The sequence below is a fragment of the Merops nubicus genome, unplaced genomic scaffold (assembly GCF_000691845.1).
Source record: "Merops nubicus isolate BGI_N331 unplaced genomic scaffold, ASM69184v1 scaffold24122, whole genome shotgun sequence".
In the NCBI taxonomy this organism is placed as follows: domain Eukaryota; kingdom Metazoa; phylum Chordata; class Aves; order Coraciiformes; family Meropidae; genus Merops; species Merops nubicus.
Window position 1 is genome coordinate 21,800 of NW_008591918.1, and position 22,943 is coordinate 44,742.

The 22,943-nt window shown below is 40.8% G+C and overlaps 1 protein-coding gene across 1 annotated transcript in view; it reads right to left on the reverse strand.

Moving 5' to 3' along the window:
* The window catches only part of ABCC8 (ATP-binding cassette, sub-family C (CFTR/MRP), member 8), a gene marked incomplete at its 5' end in the record, with an annotated part of 43,085 nt that extends 20,399 nt beyond the window's left edge, over positions 1-22,686 (reverse strand). Inside the window, 12 exons of the mRNA XM_008935010.1 lie at positions 1,380-1,517; positions 4,296-4,376; positions 5,612-5,696; positions 6,455-6,553; positions 9,635-9,670; positions 11,230-11,265; positions 15,120-15,225; positions 15,316-15,391; positions 17,376-17,486; positions 17,712-17,817; positions 22,202-22,347; positions 22,646-22,686. Of these exons, the coding sequence (XP_008933258.1) occupies positions 1,380-1,517; positions 4,296-4,376; positions 5,612-5,696; positions 6,455-6,553; positions 9,635-9,670; positions 11,230-11,265; positions 15,120-15,225; positions 15,316-15,391; positions 17,376-17,486; positions 17,712-17,817; positions 22,202-22,347; positions 22,646-22,686 (1,061 nt within the window). The remainder of the gene's footprint in view (positions 1-1,379; positions 1,518-4,295; positions 4,377-5,611; positions 5,697-6,454; positions 6,554-9,634; positions 9,671-11,229; positions 11,266-15,119; positions 15,226-15,315; positions 15,392-17,375; positions 17,487-17,711; positions 17,818-22,201; positions 22,348-22,645) is intronic.
* Between the last annotated feature and the right edge of the window lie 257 nt (positions 22,687-22,943).

Here is a 22,943-nt window from a genome sequence, read left to right on the forward strand (position 1 = left end):
GGTAAGACTTGCTAAGGCTTAATGAGATCTGTGTTTAGGAAAAAAAAGGAACTATTTCTTAATAAATAATTTTTAATTATAAACTTCACTAGTAAAAGTCCTTCCTGTCCTACAAGCTGTTTGGAACAGTATACTTCATAAAACATTACTGAAACCCAATTAGGAGATATTGAAAAAAAAAAATTCTCATAAAGTACCTCCTAAAACACAAATGCCTAAAAATGGGTCCGACATTCATAAAAGAAATTAAAAAGATACTAATACAGGGACACAGCTGTGCATCTTTTTAAAAATGCAAATCTGTAACAACTGAAAAAGTGGAAGCTAAGCTGGACCTCATTGGGTGGGGAAGAAGGCAGAAAATTCCTGCGTCCTGAGAGACACTAACTGGAAAACCAGAACTGTGTGGAGAAGAGTAGCAATTCTTAAAGGTCACAGCAGACACCATAAAGGATAAATGCTGCCCACAAAACCATGATCAGAACAAGATTAATGTCTGTCTGCAACTCTGCAGTGAGCTGATACAAAGAAGAGAAAGCAGCTGACATGTGATTACTTCTGGAGATGGAGTAACTGCTGCTATAGTCTGTGCAAGCTGCAGATGAGAGAGGAGTCCTGCTAGGAGGTGTGACTGCAACCATCAGTCCTTGTGGGCAAGGCACCTGTGGTGTTGTAGCTGGAGAGCTGCAGGAGAACTAAGTGCAAGGCCAGTGTGAATAAATGAGCTAAAAAAAATAAGAATCCCCAAACTGCTTATCCAGCTTGATTTGCTTCATCTTTGACATTTGCAATGGCAAACTGTTACAGAAATAATACCTTTATTTTCTTCTGTAAACTACAAGATATAATAAAGAAACATAACAATAGACTACTAGGCATTTCTTAAAATTTTGCCAGCATACAAAGGGTGAAGATACTTCTGATACATGAAATACTAGTACTAACCACACAGAAATGCTGTGGTTTTTCCTTCTGTGCACCTCCACACCCATAAACACTCCTTTTTCTGTGACAGCACCGACAAATTCCTACTAACACCCCAGAAGAGGCAACTATGCACTCAAACATTTCAGTGTTTTGAGATTTAAAAAATTACCAAAATTTTCCAAATATAACTAATGGGTTTGGATACTCAATATATTTTCAATGCAGCCTGTTTTCATGAGAGTATTAAGTATCAGTTCTGTGAAGATCCAACCTATTTAGGTGTTCTAAAATGTTAATTCCAAAATCATGGCACCCAAAACTCACAGGCTAATTTTCAAAACATCTTCATTATGTTTCTTCTCACTAAAGTACCACTTGGTGGAGAGCTGAAGCAAAGCCTTGTTTGTGACACATCCTTGCCTCCTCAGAAAAATGGAGAAGAGCTTTCTTACCCAGTCAGCGTGGGGCAGGTACTGCAGCTTGTGGGTCACTAGCACAATGGTCCGCTTGTCTTCCCGTAGCATTTTGAGGATCCCTTCTTGCATGAGATGGTCACTTAGGTGGATGTCCAGTGCAGAAAATGGATCATCCTGTCGTGAGGAAAAGAGGTCAGCTGTGGGAGCCAGCACTTACGGGATTTCAGGAGACAGACAGATTTTAATACCGGTAAAACCAGTGAGATCAATACAGACAGTCAGAAGAGGCCATCAGAAGATCACAACTGTTCTGAGGAAGAGTCTTCTTAAATGACATAAGAAACCTTGAGCTGTCTTTCTACAGTGAGTACTCAGAGAAGGTACCGCCAGCTGGGTAAATGATGGGATTTCCTGAGGCTTTCTGGGGTGCTCCCCTCACCAGCTGGGGTTCGTAGGCTCAGCTGCAGGGCGTTGTTCCTGTCAGACTCAGACAGCACAGCGCCCTATGGCTGTGGCACTTGGGGCAGAGCTGCCCAGGGCAGTGACAGAGAGCAGGGGCCTGTTGCCCCTGGGCCTGATCGCCTTCCAATTCTGAGGGTTTTTTTTTGATCCATAAATGAAAACTCTACTAACAAAGAATGACAAAAGGAGAAACGTTGATAATTTTGATGAGTCTGTTCAGATGCTTGATTTACAACATAGATTATCTTATTTAATCAATTAATTATATGCAGTTAATTTAGGCATAAGCTAATTTGTACCATCATTTGGGGGACTTGTTTACCTAATCCTATTTATATGGAATTACAGATCCATTATTACTGCTTGCACTGGTGATACTTGCTGGAGGATTTACCTAGTAGTATTATTATTTCATGCTATTACATTACATGAGAACCAGGATTTGTTTTGTTTTTGTTTTTCTTTAGATGTTTGCTGATGAAGTAGGGTTGAATTTGAATTAATTCTGCTTTTGGAGTAACACCATTGCCACCAGTTAGTTCAGGAGAGACTAAGAAAAGAGGCGAGTGCTTTAGAAAACCCTCAAGCTTTTATTTCCTTCAATTTCTTAACAGTTTATATTGTGACTGCAGTAGGTACTTTGGTATTGTTGCTTTCATGTATCTGCAAATCAAAAATATCTGACATCAGCAGTAAGAAAAATGACCACTGAAATTCTAATAAACCAGAGCATCATAATAGAGAGCACCTGAAAAGTGCTTTTGAAATGCAGTAGCTTCCAGCTGCGACACAGAGTTTATCCTGCCAAAGGCTTGTGCAGTGTGTGCAGCTGGCACAGAGCAGAGTCTGAGCACACCTCGTGTGCAGTGTGTGCAGCTGGCACAGAGCAGAGTCTGAGCACACCTCGTGTGCAGCGTGTGCAGCTGGCACAGAGCAGAGTCTGAGCACACCTCGTGGGCAGCGTGCGCCGCTGGCACAGAGCAGAGTCTGAGCACACCTCGTGTGCAGTGTGTGCAGCTGGCACAGAGCAGAGTCTGAGCACACCTCGTGTGCAGCGTGTGCAGCTGGCACAGAGCAGGGCCTAGGCCCGGGCCTGGGCACACCTCGTGTGCAGTGTGTGCAGCTGGCACAGAGCAGAGTCTGAGCCCTGGGCCTGGGCACACCTCGTGTGCAGGGCTGCACGGCTGGCACCAGCACGGCCAGTCCCAGGGCCTGGCACAGCCAGCCAGGCTCTTCACCATGGCACTGCTCACCAGACAAGCTTATAATGATGCAGAGATTACAAAAAAAAAAATATCAGTTCATGCTACAGGACTAGTCTGACAGCGACAAATAAAACATGCAGAGCAAATGAATGTATTTAAGGATAAAATCTGTAATGAATTATCACATGATAATTTTTCGTATCTGCAATGATCACAAGAAGTTTAGAGAATACAAAAGGTTATTGAGTGTGAGGTAAGCGCTTGTGAAAGAGAAAAGTTTCAGAAGCATTTGTTTACAAAAATCAGACTAAAAAGAACTGAGTGTTTTCAACTACTAACATAAAGGATTCCTGGATATTTTTGAAAGATTAATAACTGAAGAAAGTTTCATTTGTAAGTGCTTTTACATTAACAAACCATAAGATAATCTGCTACTAATAGACTATTGAGCACCCTGCACAAAAGTTTTCAAAACTTGAAAACAAAAAAAACTTGTTTTCCCAAAACTGGATCCTCTGACTTGCAGCACCTGGCCGAACTGCTCTCTACTCTCCTGCATTCTGGGTGCTGCCTGGAAGTGCCCTACACATGAAGCCAGCACGTTTTGATCTGTCTAATTACAGGGAAAGGTCTAAGTAACCTCCCAGACTTTCAGGGATGACTTCTAATGTGCACAGATTTTATAAGCCCATGTGGCTCATGTCAAAGATGGATTCAGAGCTCCTTGAAAACAGTGTAAGAAGGAAGTCCTAATTTGGAAAGCCAGCAAATTCACTACTAGCAAGTGTGTAGGATGCATCTGTTCTCCCACCTACTAAGTTTTTAGAGCCTGCTCTCACTCCTTTTTCCATAGCACTTCTGTTGCAGTTTGGACAGGATATACAGCAAGCAGTACATGGTGAGAAGACAGCTTAGTTTGCTGCAGAAAGGAAACACTCCAAACACAGGACAACATTAATTTTAGTCCTGAGACAGGTTAGGAATTTCATGAATACAGCGGAGTATTAAATTTCTAAGTACCAAAGATAAACACAAGGGTCAAAAGAAATTTCAATAGACAGCGGAGAAGCATCAGCATTTCAAATTGTATTCTAATATCTCTCTGTCTGTAGCACTTAAAAAATGCACCTTACCTGCAGGCTAGCTAGCAACAGCTATAAAATAAACAGTGCACATTTGTCTTAGCTCAGTGAAGCACGCTGATGGGCATGTTACCCATGGAACACTCTAAATGGTTGCATCTCGTGCTTCAGTTTGGAGCATAAACATAATGGCACCTACTCACCAGGAACACAACATTTGTCTGCTGGTAAAGTGCTCTTGCCACACTGATACGTTGGCGCTGCCCTCCAGACAGATTAATACCCTGGAGATAAGCAGGAGAAAAACAATCAGGCAGTTATGAAAACATCAACTGATTATTCATATTCTGATTGGATTATCCACAGAAGCCTTTCTGGACAAGGAAACCCAGAGAAATTTTTCAAAAGTGTGGGTCTGCAATTTGTGCAGGAACAGTACACAAATCGTTGGGAAATGAGAGCACTCTGCCTGGAGCTGTTCTCCATAAGTTCCAGAGGGATGGGGAATGTTCAATGGTTTGTGGTGACACAGAGGTGTAGGAGGCATGCATAGATATTCTGCAGGCACTCTAAACTAGACTTCTACTTGAAAGTTAACCTTTTGAGTCTGGCTGTGCCCTGGGTTTTGTTTGTTTTTATTATTGTATGCTGTCATACTGCATCAGCTCCACCACATACTGGAATCAGTAATTGCTGGCTGGGAGGTTAGGCTATGCTGAAGTAAATACTACCTGCCTGCTACTGCACTTGGGTTTGGCCCTTAGTCCCCTGCTACCACCAGGCTCTAAATTACTTATCCTTCCTGTGATCCACCTGCAGTTTCACAAACACCTTCAGAACTCATAAGCCAGTACTGCTGCCAAAAATCATCACCCCACCTCCTCTCTCCCCTCCATATCCCTCCTCCTGTCAAAAAAACATTTATTTGACTACCCAATTAACTGGTTAGGACATAATCCATTTAAAAATAATATGTTAGTCAGTGCAGGGATTAGGCAGAGAAATGTGTTCTTCAATGTAGCCTTGCATGGGGTGGTTTGTTGTGGGTTTGGGATTTTTTTGTTTGTGACAGAGTCAGTATATGCCAGAACAAACTGTTTACAAATTTGTGACTTTTGTTTCCTTTTTGTCACTCCCCAATCTCTGATGTGATAAAGATCAGTTGGCCATTGATTAAACACCTGCCCTCTTTTATATGAAGTGGCTCTAAAAATCTATCGACTATTTTTGGTACTCCTAAAGAGACAAAAAATTGTACTATGAAGTCAGGATATCTGAGATAGCAGCCAGAGAATTAGTCAAAGATTCTGATAGCAGCACATTTACATCACTGCATCTCACATTAATGACAGTGTTTCCATGTTTACAGAGCAATGAGCTTTTGAAACTAATGACCCAAACATACACTTAACTAAAAGATCACCTTTGCTGCCAAATAACCAGTAAAATTTTAAGAACACAACAAAATAATAAAAAATATGTTTAAAACAAAAATAGAAGCTTGTAGCTGTTTACTGACTCTCTCTCCAATCTGGGTTTGGTCTCCATGAGGGAGAATGTCAATATCAGGCTGGAGGGAACACGCATCAATTACTGCTTTGTACCTGTGGAAACAAAAAAGGTAACACAAAATCCACACAGATACTGCTACAGAAGCACATTTCCTACCTGCAGTGGAGCAGAAATTAACCAGCTGGAAAAATCACACAGTGGAAAACATATTTGTTAGCCACTAATTGTTCTAATGGGATCTCTTTCAATCCCAGGCAAGTAAATAATATTTCAGCTGAGAAAAAGCATCTTAGGTCAGCTTTCCAATTAAAAATATTTAATAGTTAAAACTTGGCTAGACAAGAACACCTCCTTCCAGGGTATATTGTTACTGCTTAGCATTTAACTTTTTTAATGCCCAGGGCCTTTGTTTTTTGTTTCAATACTGAAGGATGACAAAAAAATGTGTGTGGGATGTAAATACATAGCCAATGAGTTTTTTAAGGGTGGGGGGTAGAAGATGGTAGGGGATGTGTGTGTAGGGTGTAGAATACCAGCAATTAACTTCTAAGTATGTTAGAATGTTTCGTAGGCAGTTATACTGAATAAAAAAGGCAGCCCATTAATCCTCCACAACGTTCCAAATAAACAGCATGCCCACTCCAACCAGCTACGGGCCTTCTCAGACAGCTACACTAGTCAATTAGCTGTAAGAGGAGAACACTGCATGCTAAACAAACATGGTCCTTGGAGATGAAAACACTTCTGCACTTAAGTTCACATGAGACTGAACTCTGTCCCTTGTGTTCTTCAGGAAAAACATGGCCAAAAGGGGACTGTGCAGAACTCGAGGTCTGCTGAAACCTGTTACCTCTGTTTGTTAAAAGGGCTGTCAAACGTGATATTCTCTTCTACGGTGGCATTGAGCAACCAAGGCTTCTGTGATGCATATGCTACTGATCCTCTTTTCCTGGGGAAAAAAAAATAAAACCAAAACAAGACAGAGTTCCCAGCTTACCAGTGAGTAGGTGTTTTTGGAAACCACTTGTAAAAGAAGAAACTTCTTGTAAAGGAAGAAACTGGTAGTAAGTCTTCAAAAATACTGTCTTTAATTTCTTTTCTTTAGGTCAATCAATAGCTCTCCCATCAAGGAAACACATAAGATGTTAAATTTCTAACAGAATGCTGAAATCAGTCACCTAACAGCATTTCAGTTCGTTCCCTCTTTTGCTGCTCTGAGGGGGGTTTTGGAAAGGCCAACTCAGTAAAGCTGCCTCTTGAGCAGTGCAGATGGCAGGGAGAAAATCACCAAAGACTGAATCTCAGCTCTCTTTGGATAGACTAATAAAAAAAAATACATAAAGCACTAATTAGGCAACACATTTCAGGAGGGAAGTTCTAAAATGATATTTTAAGTGTGTTTAAAAAAAATAACTCCACACATGCACAAAGGCAATTTCCCCTGCCCCCGGGATGTTTGTTTTCCCCATTCTAAGAACAGGACTTGAGTCACAAAGTAAATGTGTAGCCATGGATAATATCTTTCTATGTCTACAAAGACAAGAAAAGAGAACACAGACAAAACATATTTGCTAAATTTCCCCCAGCTGAATTGCACCCATAATGTACCATCAGAAGGGACAACTTACCAGGTATGGTCAACAGAATCTCACTGTTTACAATGTATTTTACAAGTATTATATTACATGGTTTATTATTAATACTATTTAAAAATAAAAGTATCTGCCTACTGTAAAGTAGTAGTGCTTTTGTTGGCTGTTGCAACCTAAGGACCTCAGTAAGGCAGAGCTGGGAGAAAGGCAACACTTTTTATTAGAGCAACTGATACTGTTGGAAAAGCCATTGACATACCACTGTTTCTCCAGAAAAGGGCCAAGAGAGGGATCAGATGCCTAAAAGAATATCTGTTTTCTTTCCAGCCATATCAGCAAATCCAATAAAAAGATAGGGCCTCTCACCCAAACGTAGCCCTTGTCTGCTAGACAGCCATGACAGCAGCCTCTCTAGCTGGGCCCGAATGCAATTCAAACCATGGGCTGCTTTATCTGTTTTTATCAGGAGTTGAGGTCACTTGCCCTGCTCATTTTTTCAGGCTTTCACCAAGCTTGCTCAGAAGTTATGGAATCCAATTTTCTTTGATGACCTGAAAGGACACACAGTTACACCACCCTGCTAACAGGCTTCCAAGTCTAAATGTCTGAGGGCTCATTAGAATTTAATTATGTTTTATGAATTCTCCTTATTGGAAAATGAACCAGAAACAAAAAAAAAAAAAGAAAAAAAAAAAAAAAAAAAGAAAAAAGACAGAAAAAATCCCCTAAGCAGCCCAGTCTGCAGCCCCAAAATCTAATTCAAAGAGCATTCAGTTCTGCCTCAAGAGGGAAGCACTTTTTCAATTAGTATGAAAATCTCATGCCAATAATTAAGAAACAATTGCTCTGAGCATTCCAAGATGAACATGTATTCCCTTCCCCTACTTTTCATCACTGGAAACTGTGCTTTTGCTGCTCTTAATTCTCAGTGCAATTGAAAAGTTACTTCTAAGTTATTTTTTTGAAAAATAATAGGAAGTTTTGAAGAAAATACTTCTACAGCTTTTGTATCAAATGTTCTTTTGTTCAGTGCAGGTATGGGCACTGTCAGTAAGACACAGTCCACACTGAGAACCAGGACAATGCCTGGGAACACCACCCATGTTTGGCTTACAGTCTGCTTTTAGGCCATCAGTGAGAATTAATTACTTCAAGGAATTTGGGAACTGGCAATGAGCTTGCCCAAATCCATTATGGGCTTGGAATTTAGTGAACCCCTCTAAATTAATCTTATTTACAAATTGACACAAGGATGATCTATCAGGGCAGATAATATTTTGACACAAGCAAAAAGTTTGCAAGTGCTTGATGATATGAGGAATCTGTTCCATGTCTACAGTGCAAGGGGCAAAGTCAAGGGGCAAACAAACAAAACTGCTACTGAAACTGAGAAACACAGCCAAAAATCCAGAGAACAAAATATTCTGAAACTAAGTGTGCAACACCTCTGAAAGCCTGACTTGAACCTGCCTAAGGTTCCACACTTCAAAGACTAAATGTAAAGAAAAGGATTAGCAGACAAAGACTGAGGAGGAATTTATTCTGCAGGTGGAAGTAACTGCCTCCTACCCTCAGACTGCATAAACAAACATGCATTTTCATCAAGGGGGTGTAACCTTTTTCCTCTGATAATACAAGATAGATCAACCATAGTCTCTTCATTATCCCAAAGAGGCAGACAGTAAAATCCAACCTTAGAACAACCAGGGAAAACCTTCCCTGAGCTCCCTGGAAACTGCTTGGGCTAACAGAGGGTCAAGCCTGTTGGTTAATTTAGAATCAGAAACAACATTGTCAAGACTGTTTGTTTACAGTTATTAATCTAACTCTACCTTCACATTTCATTTTCTGAAGTCTAGGAGGCTTAATACACACTCAAGATCACTGAAAATAAGACTAGTTAAGGGACATTCACATAAGAATTTCAGTGCCTTAATAAACCTATTAAGTCTGAAATATTGGTGATTTAAAAAAGAAAATAGAAGCACTAAAAATGCAATAGAGTTATGATTATAATGGTAGGGGAAAGTACATTGCAATGCCTTTGCGTGCTTTGGATTGCTGACTACATTTTTATTTTGATTATTTTATACAGCTCACGAATGTCTAATATCAGTCAACAACTCAAAATCAAATGTTCTCCAGATATGAGAAATGTGTACTGTCCTGTACTGCTGCTGCATGAACAAAAAATGTGCTTCCATGATTTTCAGCCTGAGGGTAGGTAACAGCACATCCTGCTGTTGCCAGGCCCCAGTACTCAGTGGCTTGTTTTACTTCTACATCTTGTAGTAGCTGCATACAGAAACAACCGATTTGTCTTTTAAGGAAAAAACTCCTCAAGTGCAGAGACTTCTGGAGAATGTTCACAGAGTCACAGAATGGCTGAGGTTGGAAGGGATCTGTGGAAGTTCCCATTAGTTTTTAAAGTGTTGTACCTGAATTCCGTGTCAACAGGAGAGTCTTTCTCTGAGCTGCAGAAAGCAAACACAAGGGTTGTTTTTTTAAAAAAATTCAATTGTTTTAGACAATGTAAATAATACCTGAAAGTACTATCACTATGTGATAACTAAAAATACAATAAAATGACTGATGAGAGATATAACAATCTCTTAAGTGTGCTAAAATTCTGCACTACATTACAGTGTACTATGTGTACTATGATCTTGACCTCAAAAAGGTATGGTTAAAGCTTCAGTTTTGAGAAGCACTAAACAACCTTGTAGAAAGCATTCAACACCCATAAGCAAGTGCTCAATAACTCATGAGACTGGTTCAAAATAATCTGTTCTGAGAACACCAAAAGTGTTCAGTATCCTTACGGAACAGAACTGGGATTCCCAGAACCTATGATAATGTAGCTATTTGTTTCATAAAGTATAATATTCTTTCCTACTTTTTAATATGCTTGCCATACTGTTGTGCATGCTGTCTCACCATCTGCTGTCCATCCTAATATAACAGTTTCAGACATGCAAAGATTGAATTCTGATCCTGTTTCTCTTGTATCTTAATGGGCTCAAATGGTTTCACTTTAACTTGGCTCAGAAATTGCAGTCTCATACAGAAAGACTTGAGATTTCCAGTATCCTTTAGCATGAGGCTTAGTCGCTACATCAAAGTCCCTCTTATACTACATACACACAGGAGCAGAAATTTTGCAGGACTCAGTCTGACAACCAATTAACAAGTCTGAGAAGTCAGGTAAATGGGAGAGAGGAGCCTGATAAATCTAAAAGAAAAGGCAGTAGTTGGTGTGTCACAGAACCAAGAAAATATCATGGTCAGTAGAAGACCCACAGTTTAGCGTAAGTCAAGAAAAGGGACAACATGTGACATTTTTCCTCTGCTGATTTCAGGGACAAAGTTCTCACTGACTTCAGCAGGACCAGGATGGTCACTCTTACAAAGCTTACAATTCTGAAGGTTTGTGTGCCACACTAGAATAACAACCATGTCAGAAAGCTTTGCTCTCAGTTCATTTGGTAGCTATTCCCAGAATCCAAGAAGAGCTATGTTAATCAGGTAAAAATAATTTCCATGCAAGGATCCCTTGCCAACAGATGGACTGATCTGCTACTCCCCACACTTCTCAGTTTGTGTGCGCCTGAAGAATGCTAGGTGAGAAAATAAACTTATGACATGATGTAAAAAATGAAGAGAAGGGTAATGGGGAGAATGTGTTTTGATAAATGATACATTTAAAGCAATACTTGAGACTGGTTTTTCAAGTGTAGTATTAGGGAATAATCTGGTTCATCCTTTAAAAGAAGGAATTTCAAAGACATACAGGAAAAGTTAGGATATGATGTTCAAAATTGCCAAACTGCAATATTTTCTTAAAGGAAATCCAGCTCTCATTTTCTTAAGTCACATAGGTGGTTTTCAAAATTGGGTCTTAAGGTAGTTAATACAGTGAAAGTTTCAATGATATTCAGAATTCTGACTCTGAAAACCTTAAGCATAGATTTTAAAAACCTGTGGTTCCTTTTATCACGATTGATTTAGTAGGAAGACCAATACAATACTATACCTGACATCTTCCCCTGTCTCACTGTCAGAAGTACAGCTGCAACACAAACAGAAAGCAAAGGCTGTTTACTTAAGTAAGCACAGGCAATCTGCCCCAGAAAGAAAAACAATTAAATTCCACTTAGTGCACAGGCAGCAAACAGTATTTATCACAGAGCTGCAGTGCAGCATCTGTTCCTTCTACACAAACTGACTTGATGTTAGCAGTCAAGAAAAAAATTCTTTTTTTTTTCCTTATAAGCATTTAATTTGACTCTACAACTAAAATACGCTCCACTCTGTCCTGGAGGTGCTAACAGAAGTGAGAGGTCCTAGTGTGACAAGAATGCAGTTCCATTAAAAAAAAAAGACATATTCAAGGAAAAGAAATTGATAATTTATGATACTGCATTTTTCGAAGGCAGTAACTGCACATACATATATATGGATATAATGGATTAGGTGGAGCCACAAATCCCACTTTCAGCTGACTTGCAACATGCTGTGTTCTGTATCAGCCCTATCCTTGGGGGACATGCCTGTGTAAGTAAGCGCAGGCAGGTCAGAGGGATGGTCAGGTTTTGGTTTTGCTACTTTTGAACGTGTACCAAGATGCTCACAGACAGAGCTGTTGGACAGGATGACTGGCCAGCCCTAGTACTGATGCTAAATCCAGTTCCACTGAAAACAGCGTAAAATCCGTGTGCCGAGTGGTATGAACAACATCAAGAAGGGACAAAGTTTTTCATGCTTTAAAGAGAACAGTCACATTAACTTTGTGCTAACACCGTTGGTTTATAAATGGCCAAGGAAGAAAATTATGCCTGCAGTTTAAACAGTTGCTTTGAGACACTTCCAAAAAGCTAATGCATAGTAAGCAACGACCATATCCAAGTTCAATTCACTGTTGGATTGGAGAGCACCAGCCAGCCACCAGGATCTTTATGCCAAAGGTCAGCGTACTGAACAAAGCTTTTCCACTGTTACCTCACACTCCTCTGCTCTTCAGTGACACAGTGGCACCTTCTCCAAAACCCCAGGAACCTGCTGCATGCCACTGAGTAGCAATTCTTTACAGAAACTACCAAGTACCTGGGTGTTTCTGAAAACTCCAGTAAACACATATTTATAAAACTCAATCAAAATATCTTTTAGAATATTGTCATTTAATGAAAATGGTGAACTCCATATGGACTATGGTTAACAACCTTAACAAACCTGGCACTTCACACTATAAGGACTCTAGACTCAGATGAGAGTAGGTATGTCCTGTGTAGATAAAAAGTGACATGGTTTTGTCTGAGCAAACTATTTCTTATTTAGGTCAATATTCTGGTATTATTCAATCCAAAAGGACTTGCACTATGAACTGCCCCCTGGACTTGAACTGGGACTTTTTAAAGTGAGACACTGCCCATAACAAATGAGCATGACATATACTGTGATTATTTACTCAATAACCTGTCAAATCAATACTATTTACCATCTGTTCAGAATGTAAATCATCATTTCTCTGTTTTTGTTAACCTCTAATCATATTATTAAATATTTATGCTGACATGCTCTCAGCCTGCTTTGCACAAGGGACAGGGATCTGAGCTGGACCTTCCAAGACACACTGTAACACAAACCACCACCAAAAAATCACAAATGAGCCAGTGCTCACTTCTGATTAGACAGCTTGTAGCCCAGGATTATATTAAATGTCTTTGTAAGATTTTGAAACAAATAATTTTTATAGGAAGCAAATACAGATGATATGCAGGTAATCCTGTTTTATCAATAGAGCATGGAGGCACAGAGTAGGGAAATGACTTCTGCAAGGTTATCCATTAGACCAAGGGAAGGGCCAGGAATAGAATCCAGATTTCCTGAGCACCAAGTGACATGTCAGCAGGATGCATCCTTCATCTTCATAACTGTGACCTTGGAGGAAGGGAAGGGGAAGGAAACTTGGAATTAAATAATTCAGGACTATTCTGTAACATGAATTACTGAAGCCAAGCATTTGTCTCATTCCAGAGAAAGAGCTGTAACAAGGATCTTACTGATTTTGGTGATTGCCTGAGCTAAGGCTACAAGCTCTGGGGATTACTTGGTAAGACTACTCTCCCTGAACCTGGGATAACATTGCATGTACCTGGCATTGGTATTCTTTTACCACATTAAGTGAGGTTTCAGCTGCTAGCTTCACAAGACAGGCGTGCAGCCTACACTGACTGCATCCAGCACTCTGCATAGACCAGCTCTGAACAATGAGACAAAATCTGTCCCACTGCAGCCAGCACTGACAGGGCTAAGACTGCTTCAGCCACAAGCCCCTCTACACATCTCTGACAGATAGCAAAGCAAATGTGATAAGTGAATTTACCTTGTGATACTTTGGCACATGTAGAAGATGTGAAAACCAGTTCTGACCTTTAGACCGTTGTGAAGCACATACTTCTGAACAAGGGCTATTTAAAACCACAGTCTGATCAGAACCATCATGTCATCTGTTTTAGTTTAGCATCAGACATTCAAATTACACTTCTTAATCATGTTATGTCATCTGTAAAAAATTACAGCCTTGCTGAAATGAAATTAGTCCACTTAATAAGGCTGCAGGGATTCAGTATGGTTCCTCAACCATACTCTGATCTTCTGCTTAGGGAGGTATGTTACAGTGGATAGATCACCACCTTCTGGAACTGGGGCTTCTGCTCTTGTCTCCCTCGCCAGTTGAAAGCATCCCCTTCCTAGGTTTCATTTTCCTCACCTATAAAATAGGGAACATTCCTGCCTTGTCCTATTACTATTAAAGCATCTGCAATTCTGAGCATTGTGACAGGCTTACATGTGAAGACTGGATATAAAAAACATCTCTCTACAAACACTCATGGAATTTGTAAGAATAGTTTCACTAATCATTGCAGAACCCACTGGATAACAATGACCCTCTGTCTATCAGAGTGTGTGGATCTGACTTGGAGCTACACTATTCCTTCATTCCCAATCAATAAAATTAATCATTTCTCTAGGTTCTTCTGCAATTTGTCAAGCTTCACCCACAAAGAACTGTATCCCAACAGGCAAGGCATAGCCTGCATAACTAGGAAGTCCAGAACTGTAAAATAAACAGGCCAGAAACGTCCACACACCTTGACCAGTGTGCTGGAGATGGCAGTGATCTACTGGAAACCACGCACAGGGTTGCAGTATATTAGACCATCTGTCACTTGGTCTGAGGGCCAAGAGATGAAGCCCCACCAGTACAGCTGCTGGAGCTGGGTAGTGGTTTTTTCCTCCCTTCGTGGCCAGTACAGAAGTCCAACACAAGCCTGTATCTGGCTGCCAGAGTGCAGCTGCTGTGTCCCCTTGGGAAAAGAGGGAAGGACGTGACTGTCTCCCTCTTGTCAAACCAGGCAGGATGCACTGGGGGAGTACCCTGAGGTCACTGCCACTTGTAAAAACCTCTTTGGTTTCTCAGGCACTAGCTGAGTGCTGGGATGGGGGACACATCTAAAAGCACAGACAGGGGCCGATTCTGGGGAGCCAACGCGTCTTTATACCTCTTCATAGTTCCATTCAAAGGCATGAGCTCAGGCCTGAAAGAGCAAATGCCATTCTACAGCAGCACAACACTTCAGCTAATCAGTTCTGATCCCAAATCAGTTATGATTTCACTCAGGTTGTGTTGCTGGAGTGCAGAATGCCCAGGTATGGTTATCTATTCCTGTTAATGGAACAGCAGCTTGGCTGACCCTGGAGCTGGGGGTTCTTTCTGATATGCTCCCCTACCTTTAGGTTAAGGTTTTTGTCTTGAACGTACACCTACAAACCTCATGACTCCACAGAAAGGATCCCACCATAGATTTTGGCTTTTTTATGCATTACCACTCAACTCAATCTTGACTTTTTAAATAGCACTACCTGCTCCAGAATATGCTCCCAGAGATCTTCTGCATCTCACCAAGTATGGCCAGCAAGAGAGATGACTTACCACAGCCAACCTGTCCTACAATCATTGTTAGCTGACCTGTGAGAGAAGAAGGTGTGCATAAGCTTCCAGTTTACCAAATGCTCACAGAAAAATGTCTTATTCTGTGTGCCTGATGTCATTTTGTACCTTGAGGGATTCGGATATCAATGTTGGACAGTGCTGGAGGACCTTCAGGTGTCCAAGTGAAAAATCCATTTATGATCTATGCCAAGATAGAGAGAAACAAGAAACAGAAATTCAGATTTAGAGCTGACATCTTTTTCCAACATGAGAGACAGCACTTCTGTTCCTATTGCACTGAGCATAGGAACTCAGACAGGAGTTCCACCACGGGAACTGAGATAGTCTTTGCTCCCTGCAGGAAACAGACCTTCAAGTGACTGATTTGGTAGAGGTCTGTATTCTGATGTGCAAGAATCTCTGAACTCCAACAAGCACAACAGTTAGAAAATTAAGGAAAATTCCTGAGGAAAAAGTAGTTGCTGTTTAGGGTTTCTTTTGTTTTGTTATTTGTGAAGTGGGCACACAAAAGAAGTGAAATGACGACAATACAATTACATGAGATACAGAATCATGGTTTGCTCTCTGCAGAACACTGAATGTCACTCTAGGCACTCACTGCAGCAATGACATGGTCCAAATTCCAAGCAGATTTGCAGAACTTTTCTCAGAAATTAGAAGTTGCTACCTGGTACAACATTTTCCTTTGTATTTCTGATACGGTTCTTAGATAAGCTAAGCCTTGCTGGATACAGACATCTTCCCACTGAAGAAATGACTAAAAGCAAGAAACAAAGCCTGTTCAGGACTTTAAGTGGAGATTTCCATGGCTAGAGGAAAAATAGGCAAGACGAGACAATTTTAAAAGGCCTGTATTTATACAGGACTCTCTTCTCTCACTTTTTCACTCCCTGAAGCCTTCAAAGCCTTTCAGCAATGCAAGGTACAACGTTTTTTGATCTGAGAAGAGTGGAATGGGACACTTTGATCCTACCATGATGAAAAAGTGATACTTTTATCTTTGGAAATGACCTGAAAAAATAAGCAAAAGAAAGTGCAGTGCTCCTCCCTTTAAATTACTGAAGGCAGCCAGGGGATCCTGTTTCAAAAAATGCTCCTCCATGGGCAATGAGCTACAGACAGACAGGACTTAGAAACTGCAGAAGTTCCCTGCCCCAGGTTCCACTGGTGACAACGATATCAGCAGATGGAGCCAAAGATTATAACTGGTCCTGGCTTTCTACTCAAGACCTTATAAACACTGTCCCTGCAGTGGTTACTGCTCTGGCCTCTCCTTTGTGACAAACTCCTTTGTCTCTCTCCAGGCCTTCTTCTGGTCCAACACCGCCACCTCAAAACCTCTCAAATATTCCTCATATTTTCCTGGAAGTCTTTTCAAGAAGGAACCTGCACCAAAGCAGCATGTCAGAGGACAGTCTCTAAAAGAACCCCAGAAGCACTACCAGTTGTCCTACTTAGTCCCATCAAGCTGAACTATTAATTCTCTTGTGTAAGAAATGCAAAGATAATAGCAGACTGTCCAAATAAACAGCAACATCACTATAATAACCATCAGGATTGTTATTACTTCTGGCCATTTCTATAGCAAATCAAGAGCATCAGTCTTCAAAGTGTCATGGGTAATTTCAATTTTTGTTCAAAGAACTTAAGTCTTTAGGGGTTAGTTTTTAACTTCATCTTGAAAGGATACTAGGAATTCTAAAAGAGTAAGGGAAGACACACGAGAAGGTTATTTTAGGAATGTTTAAACCAAATTATTTTCATTTTCATCATACCATTTTTCTGTACAGACATTGTAAATCAAAGGAGGAGTCTGGCATACATAAAAGGTTGGGCAAGATGGTCTTTTCAGGTGCCTTCCAACCTGGGTTGTTCTAAGTTGGAAATTTTTGCCAGGAAAACAGGGCTATTGACTTTCTTCAAACAGAAAATTGCTGAGGAAAATCGAGAGGAATATACACAGCTAAGCACAACATAGATGTCAGCAGTCAGTTCTTCAAATGGAGGAGATAGAAAAGAAAGGTGGAGGTTAACCTCTGACAGGAGTACAAATGTCTGACTGTTCACATCCAGTGCTGGTTCTTTCAGTTTGAAACTTCCATCAGAATACCAAAGCGACTACTTATAAGCTATAGTAAGTGTTATTAGAGTGACCTTCATATCACCTTTACACAAAAATCATCTGCTTCTGTGATGCTGATGGGTCTCCTCATGTGAGAGCTGTAACTGTTCCAGTCGTCCCTGGCAGGCCTTTTGCGGTTAACGACTTTGAGTGGCTGCACAAAATCAGAAAGACAGCAATAAGCAGTAATTGGTGGCAGTACCAGCAAAATGTCCTAAACCCAAGCAACCATGTTATGACCCACACAGTTCAGGCAATTAAAGAGAGTTTTTGCAACTGCAAGACATAATCATTAGGAAATGGAAAAGTAAACAATTTATTCTGGGTACAAATAGCTCCAGCCACTTCACCTGCAGTTAAACAGCACTGGTCAACTCACCACCGCCTGGTACTTGCTGTGATTATCTGCACTTCTTAGCTCTGCAGATTTATCATGCTCTTCTCCAATTTCTTCACTTGACAGGAATTCACTCAGTTTCTGCACACTGAAATGGAAAAACAGAATCACACCACAGTCTGGAATGCAAGACTGTGTTCGCTGCATGTTCATCACAGAGCATCTTTTTTAGTACCTCAACCACTCTGCTGCATTGTTCGTGTCTTCCCATTTTGTTACAGGCCCATGAAAATGTGCAATGAGAAGTTACTGCAAGGCAGTTGACAAAACCTGCCCTGTTGTATATTAACAGTATATTTTAATGGTTTGTGCAGGTGCTTCTCATGTCTTGTCTTTCCTGATACCACCAGAGAGATTACACAAAAGAATTTTTCAGGCATTTGGTGGGATGCAGACCACCTACAACAGTGGTTTGTTTTGAAGGCATGTGCTGAAGCAGAATCAATGTAATTTATGTTACTGAAGTGTTGTGCAATCAGTTCTGGTGGAAGTTTTATGAACTCTAGCACTCTGATGAGACCTCTACACCGTCAACTAAATTCAACCAACTAAAATGAAATATGAAATACATGAGATAATGTGATAAAGGAATACACCTTAACAGATGAGATAGAAAAAGAATCCTGACAACCGCAACAAAGGAGAAGGCATAAAATCTTCACAAGCTGCCTAAGATTTCATTAGCTAAGAGATAATGTGCCCTTATTATGACATTTAACAGATCATAACATCAATTTTATCTCTGTACCTGACTTTATAAAATGTATATCTAATCTACTCCCAAGGAGAGCAAATGAAATTTGTAAAGGAAGTGGATTGAATCATGAACTCAACATCAAAGGCACTCAATAGCTGGAAATAAGTTAACTACATCTCTCCAAAACACTAAAGTGCCAGAAGGCCTTTAAGTGCCTAAAAATAAATTTATGGACAAAGACTGAAGAAATTGGTTTCAATATTTAGCCTTAGGTTAATTGTGAAGAAACAGGCAAACAATGCCACTGTAGAATAGTGATATGTGGCTATCTTTTCGTATCCAAATCTTAAAAAGATAATAAATAAATAAATACCCCAGCATTTAATTTGCATTCCACTGCCAGGGATTTCTTCTTCAGAAGGAGACTTAGTTTCCTCTAAGAGCCTCGTAAGCTACCCCACTGGTGCTGAAGCACCACAGCCCTGCTGGAGGCTGACCCCTGTGCAGTCAGCACTTGTCCTGCAGGCAGCGACCGGAGTCACCCGGGCAGTTCCTAAGAGAGAAATGGTTCTACAGTTTTTCTGTCAACCTGCCCACTTGCTAATGGCAGCTGAGGACTACGAGATAGTGGGGTGAATTTAGCTAGAGCAGGTACTACAATCCAAGTACCTGAAAAGAAGAATAACTATTTTGGATGGGACGAGGGAAGTAATAACAGATTACGATTCAATGTTGGACCAAAATTCCTTAGCAGAAAGGCCTGTTATCTCAAAGGAAGAAATTAAAAGCCCTATCACTAGAGATATTTATATCTATGTGCACAAAACTCTGGAAAACAGGGCTAGGAATGATTTTACCTTTTTTATTCAGTGAACCAGATGTGTAAAAGAACATTTTAAAAGCCTTCAAATGGACCAAACGATGGTTTAGATGCTGCCTATATGGAGAATTGGTATGCAGCTGCACCTACATTCTCTACAGGAAAATTACACTGACATTTGAATAATTGCTCTGAAGGTATAAAGAGCAGCTAGAGAAGTCCCCTGTGTATCTGCTCCAGGGTCTTGGACCATGCATACCCAAAGGCCATTTCTTTATTGAACTATTCAAGAGTTTGATTTTTGTCACTGCTAACTAGTTGTGTATCAAGGTGGCTGTACTCTAAGTGCCAAGACTTCTCCCTGCAAGCCCTCTGCCCAATGTTCTGCTTATTTCTGGACTTGCTGATCCTGTGGCAATTACTGAGGAACCACAGTATAGCTGAGAGAAAACCTTTTCTTAGAGACAGCAACTCATTTCAGGATGCTGCACCATTCTACACTTTAAGGAATAAAATAGTATGTTCTCTGCAGAGCATTCTCTGATGCTGGAATACCAGTGAAATTGCAGCATCTCCATGGGGGGAGCTTATTTTTAAGCCACAGAACAGATGTATTGATTAAAACATGGTTATTTGCACAGCTGACTGTGAAAGCGGTTTCATATTCAACCCAGTAAGATACATAATGCCACTCTTGCTACCTGACCTTTGCTGATGGAAAACGGTACACACGTTGTCCTTGAAGACCTCATATTTAAGAAATACATCAACTGCCTGCTCAGTTTTAATTTTCAGTGGCACAAACACTCTACATATTTAAAAAAACACAACAGACTTTTCAAAGACGTAATGGAATTTCTCACCTTCATAAAGACTTTCCACTGTTCCCCCTCTCAGAAGCAAATACCCTAGCCCCATAACTTGGAAAGTTTGCAGTTGCCCTATGTAGAACAGAAGTTCTGAATCTGTTTTACCATTGGAATCAATCACACAGTTGTCCTGACAGTGTCAACGGCAATCCATGAAGATGCTTTGGAATTGGGCACATGTGTAATGATTAAAGATACTGACAAGCTGATTTATAGATGTCATTGTCCTTCAGAGCATCTGGCAGCAGATACTGTAGCCAATATTAACAGAGCCCTTTTAATTTCCTTTATGTGATGGTTCCACTGCTGGATCACCTTCTGCTTCACCTGTCTCCTCTCTGTCACTACAGGAGAAGCTGTCTTGTATGCTTGCTAAAACAAATTAGAATATCTCAGCCTAAAGAATGCTCAAGTACAGCTTTATCAGGTTACCTTTACCTGATCTTACTGATCAGCTGCTTACTACAGGAAGGTGTAAGAGCAGGACACAGTTATAGTAAGTAAATGCTGGTTGTGCTCAATTGGCACAAACACAGGTTTCTAGTATCTGTCTGTGTTTTCACCTTGCCCAAACTATTCCAGCAAGGATGTGTTTGCACACCTTGAAAATATCTGACACGTGCTTCCAAAGCACTGCACTGAAGGCTGGGGTCCGAAGCAGGCACATCTAGAGTAGCACCAGCAGCAGCATGGAGCACTGGGCTCTGGAACCCTGCCTGGGTTACCGTGGTGCAGCCAGTCAGGACAGGGATCCTGTCACCTTCCTTACAGAGCCTGAACCAGGGGATTCCTGCCTGCACCACAAATAGCAGTACAATAGCCTGCTAACAAGGAGATAACTACAGAATAACTCAAAAAGAACTCCCAACTAGCAACAATTAAGAGTTGGTAGATGCTAATTGCTTCAGAAACTTCCTGCAGCATTAACAGGCACACAAAGGAAAACACATTCACAAAGAAATCCTTACACAGGCCAAAATCCTAACTGCCTAACACCAGTGCCAGAGTAGGCCCCTGAATGCTTTGCTGGCTGCAATCTTAACATGACAATTTGCCCTGACTCTAGAGACTACCACAGTGGCTGCAAAACATTTCATGCCAGCTGCTGATGCTCTCAGATTCCACACTTGTTAGGAGAGAGGACACAGCTGTGACTTTGCACCGTCAGGGAATTTTGAAACAGTGAGGGCAATCTCAGCCTCCTGCTGCAGTCTCCCTTCCATCTCCAAAGTGACACAAAGGCAATTAAGCAAGAGCTGGTGTCCAGTATCTGTCGCATAGTTTAGACGAGCTCTTCAGACAGCTATAGTGGAGGTTACAAAGAGGTCCTAATAAACTAAGAAGTCCAAACTCTCTCTTCCCCCATCAGTCAGGTAGAGTTACACTGCATTTGAAAAGCATTAAGAGATTTTAACACAAATCTGTTGGCAATACTCAAAGGAAAACTCTCAGTAAAAGAGCAGTTCTGGTGGTTATTTTTTCAGTTTTTGAACACTCAGACTAACATGTTTGTAAGAAAGTAAAAATTCATCAAGTCTGAAGTAGACATTTAGTCACTAACTTAGTCTCACACTTAACAGTGATTTTTATGGCTTTTTTAAGTTTATTTGATTAAGTCTAACTCTCCAACAGGCAACCTCTCAGGCAGAGGGGTGGAAGCTGAGCACAGCCCATGAGGTACATGCTGAAACACACGATCTTCTGTGATTACCTTGTGCCTTTCTACATGCTTGATGGAGAGAAACATTTGGGTGATTTATGAAACTAATCTTCAGTAAGTTTTCACTTCCTTTCTTGCTACCGTACATACATTGCCTGCAGTAACAATTATAGCTTAACTCATTCTACACAATGAACTATGAGCTGTGGACCACAAAAATGCTGGTTATAACAACTGTATCAGCAAAGAACTTGGCCCACATGCTACACCCAAGGGAACCATCCAAGGTAAAAAGCTGGTAAGCAATTTACAACGACAGAGAAATAATCACCATGCTATTTCTAAACTTACCATTGTAAAATGAGCAATAAACATTCTCAAAAGTTGAAGAGGTGGTTGCAAAGATACTAACTTTACAGTTCTCACCTTACTAATGCTTTGACAGTGGATCTAACCACACTGGAGAGCAGGAACAATGGAGACACAAGAATATGAAACAAGGAGATGGAGGCAAATGCCACAGATGGGGAGAAGTCAGCCTTTGTTGTCAGATGAGCGTGGACCACAAATGTCTACAAAGAGAGACGTTATCATCAGCCTTTTGTCATAAAGAAGGAAATGCACAAAGAATTCATATTTCCTAAGCATTTCATTTACAGAATCTTAATTTATACTCTCTTAATGGTTTGGGGAGTGCTGCATATTCCAGGCTGCTTCTGCTCGCAGACAACAAGTGGGCATTTTCCATTCTCTCCCGGAGGAATTGCAAATGTGCAGCAGGTTTGTGTCCTGTCCTCCTTCCTCATTTCCACATCACTTATAATTGAAACGCAGTTGTAATTAATGCTACTTAGAAAAGTCCATACTTACTATAAGTACAGCTGCAATTGGTATTGCTGCATTCATAAAGACTGTGAAGGAAAACATGTAGGAACATTTAGAAACAATTCCCATTCAGACATGCTAAACGCTAACATACTGGTTTACAAGGGTATTTGCCATGCTTAAGGTAAGAAAAACGCGGATATCTACACCCACCAGCACACTGCTCTGAAATGCCTACAGGCTCCTTCACGTCACCAGCGCAAGCAGAACCCAGCAGCACACCCCAGCAAACAGCCAGTCCCCTGGGTGTGCGGTGGGCCCAGCCCGGGCGCGGGCCAGGCGG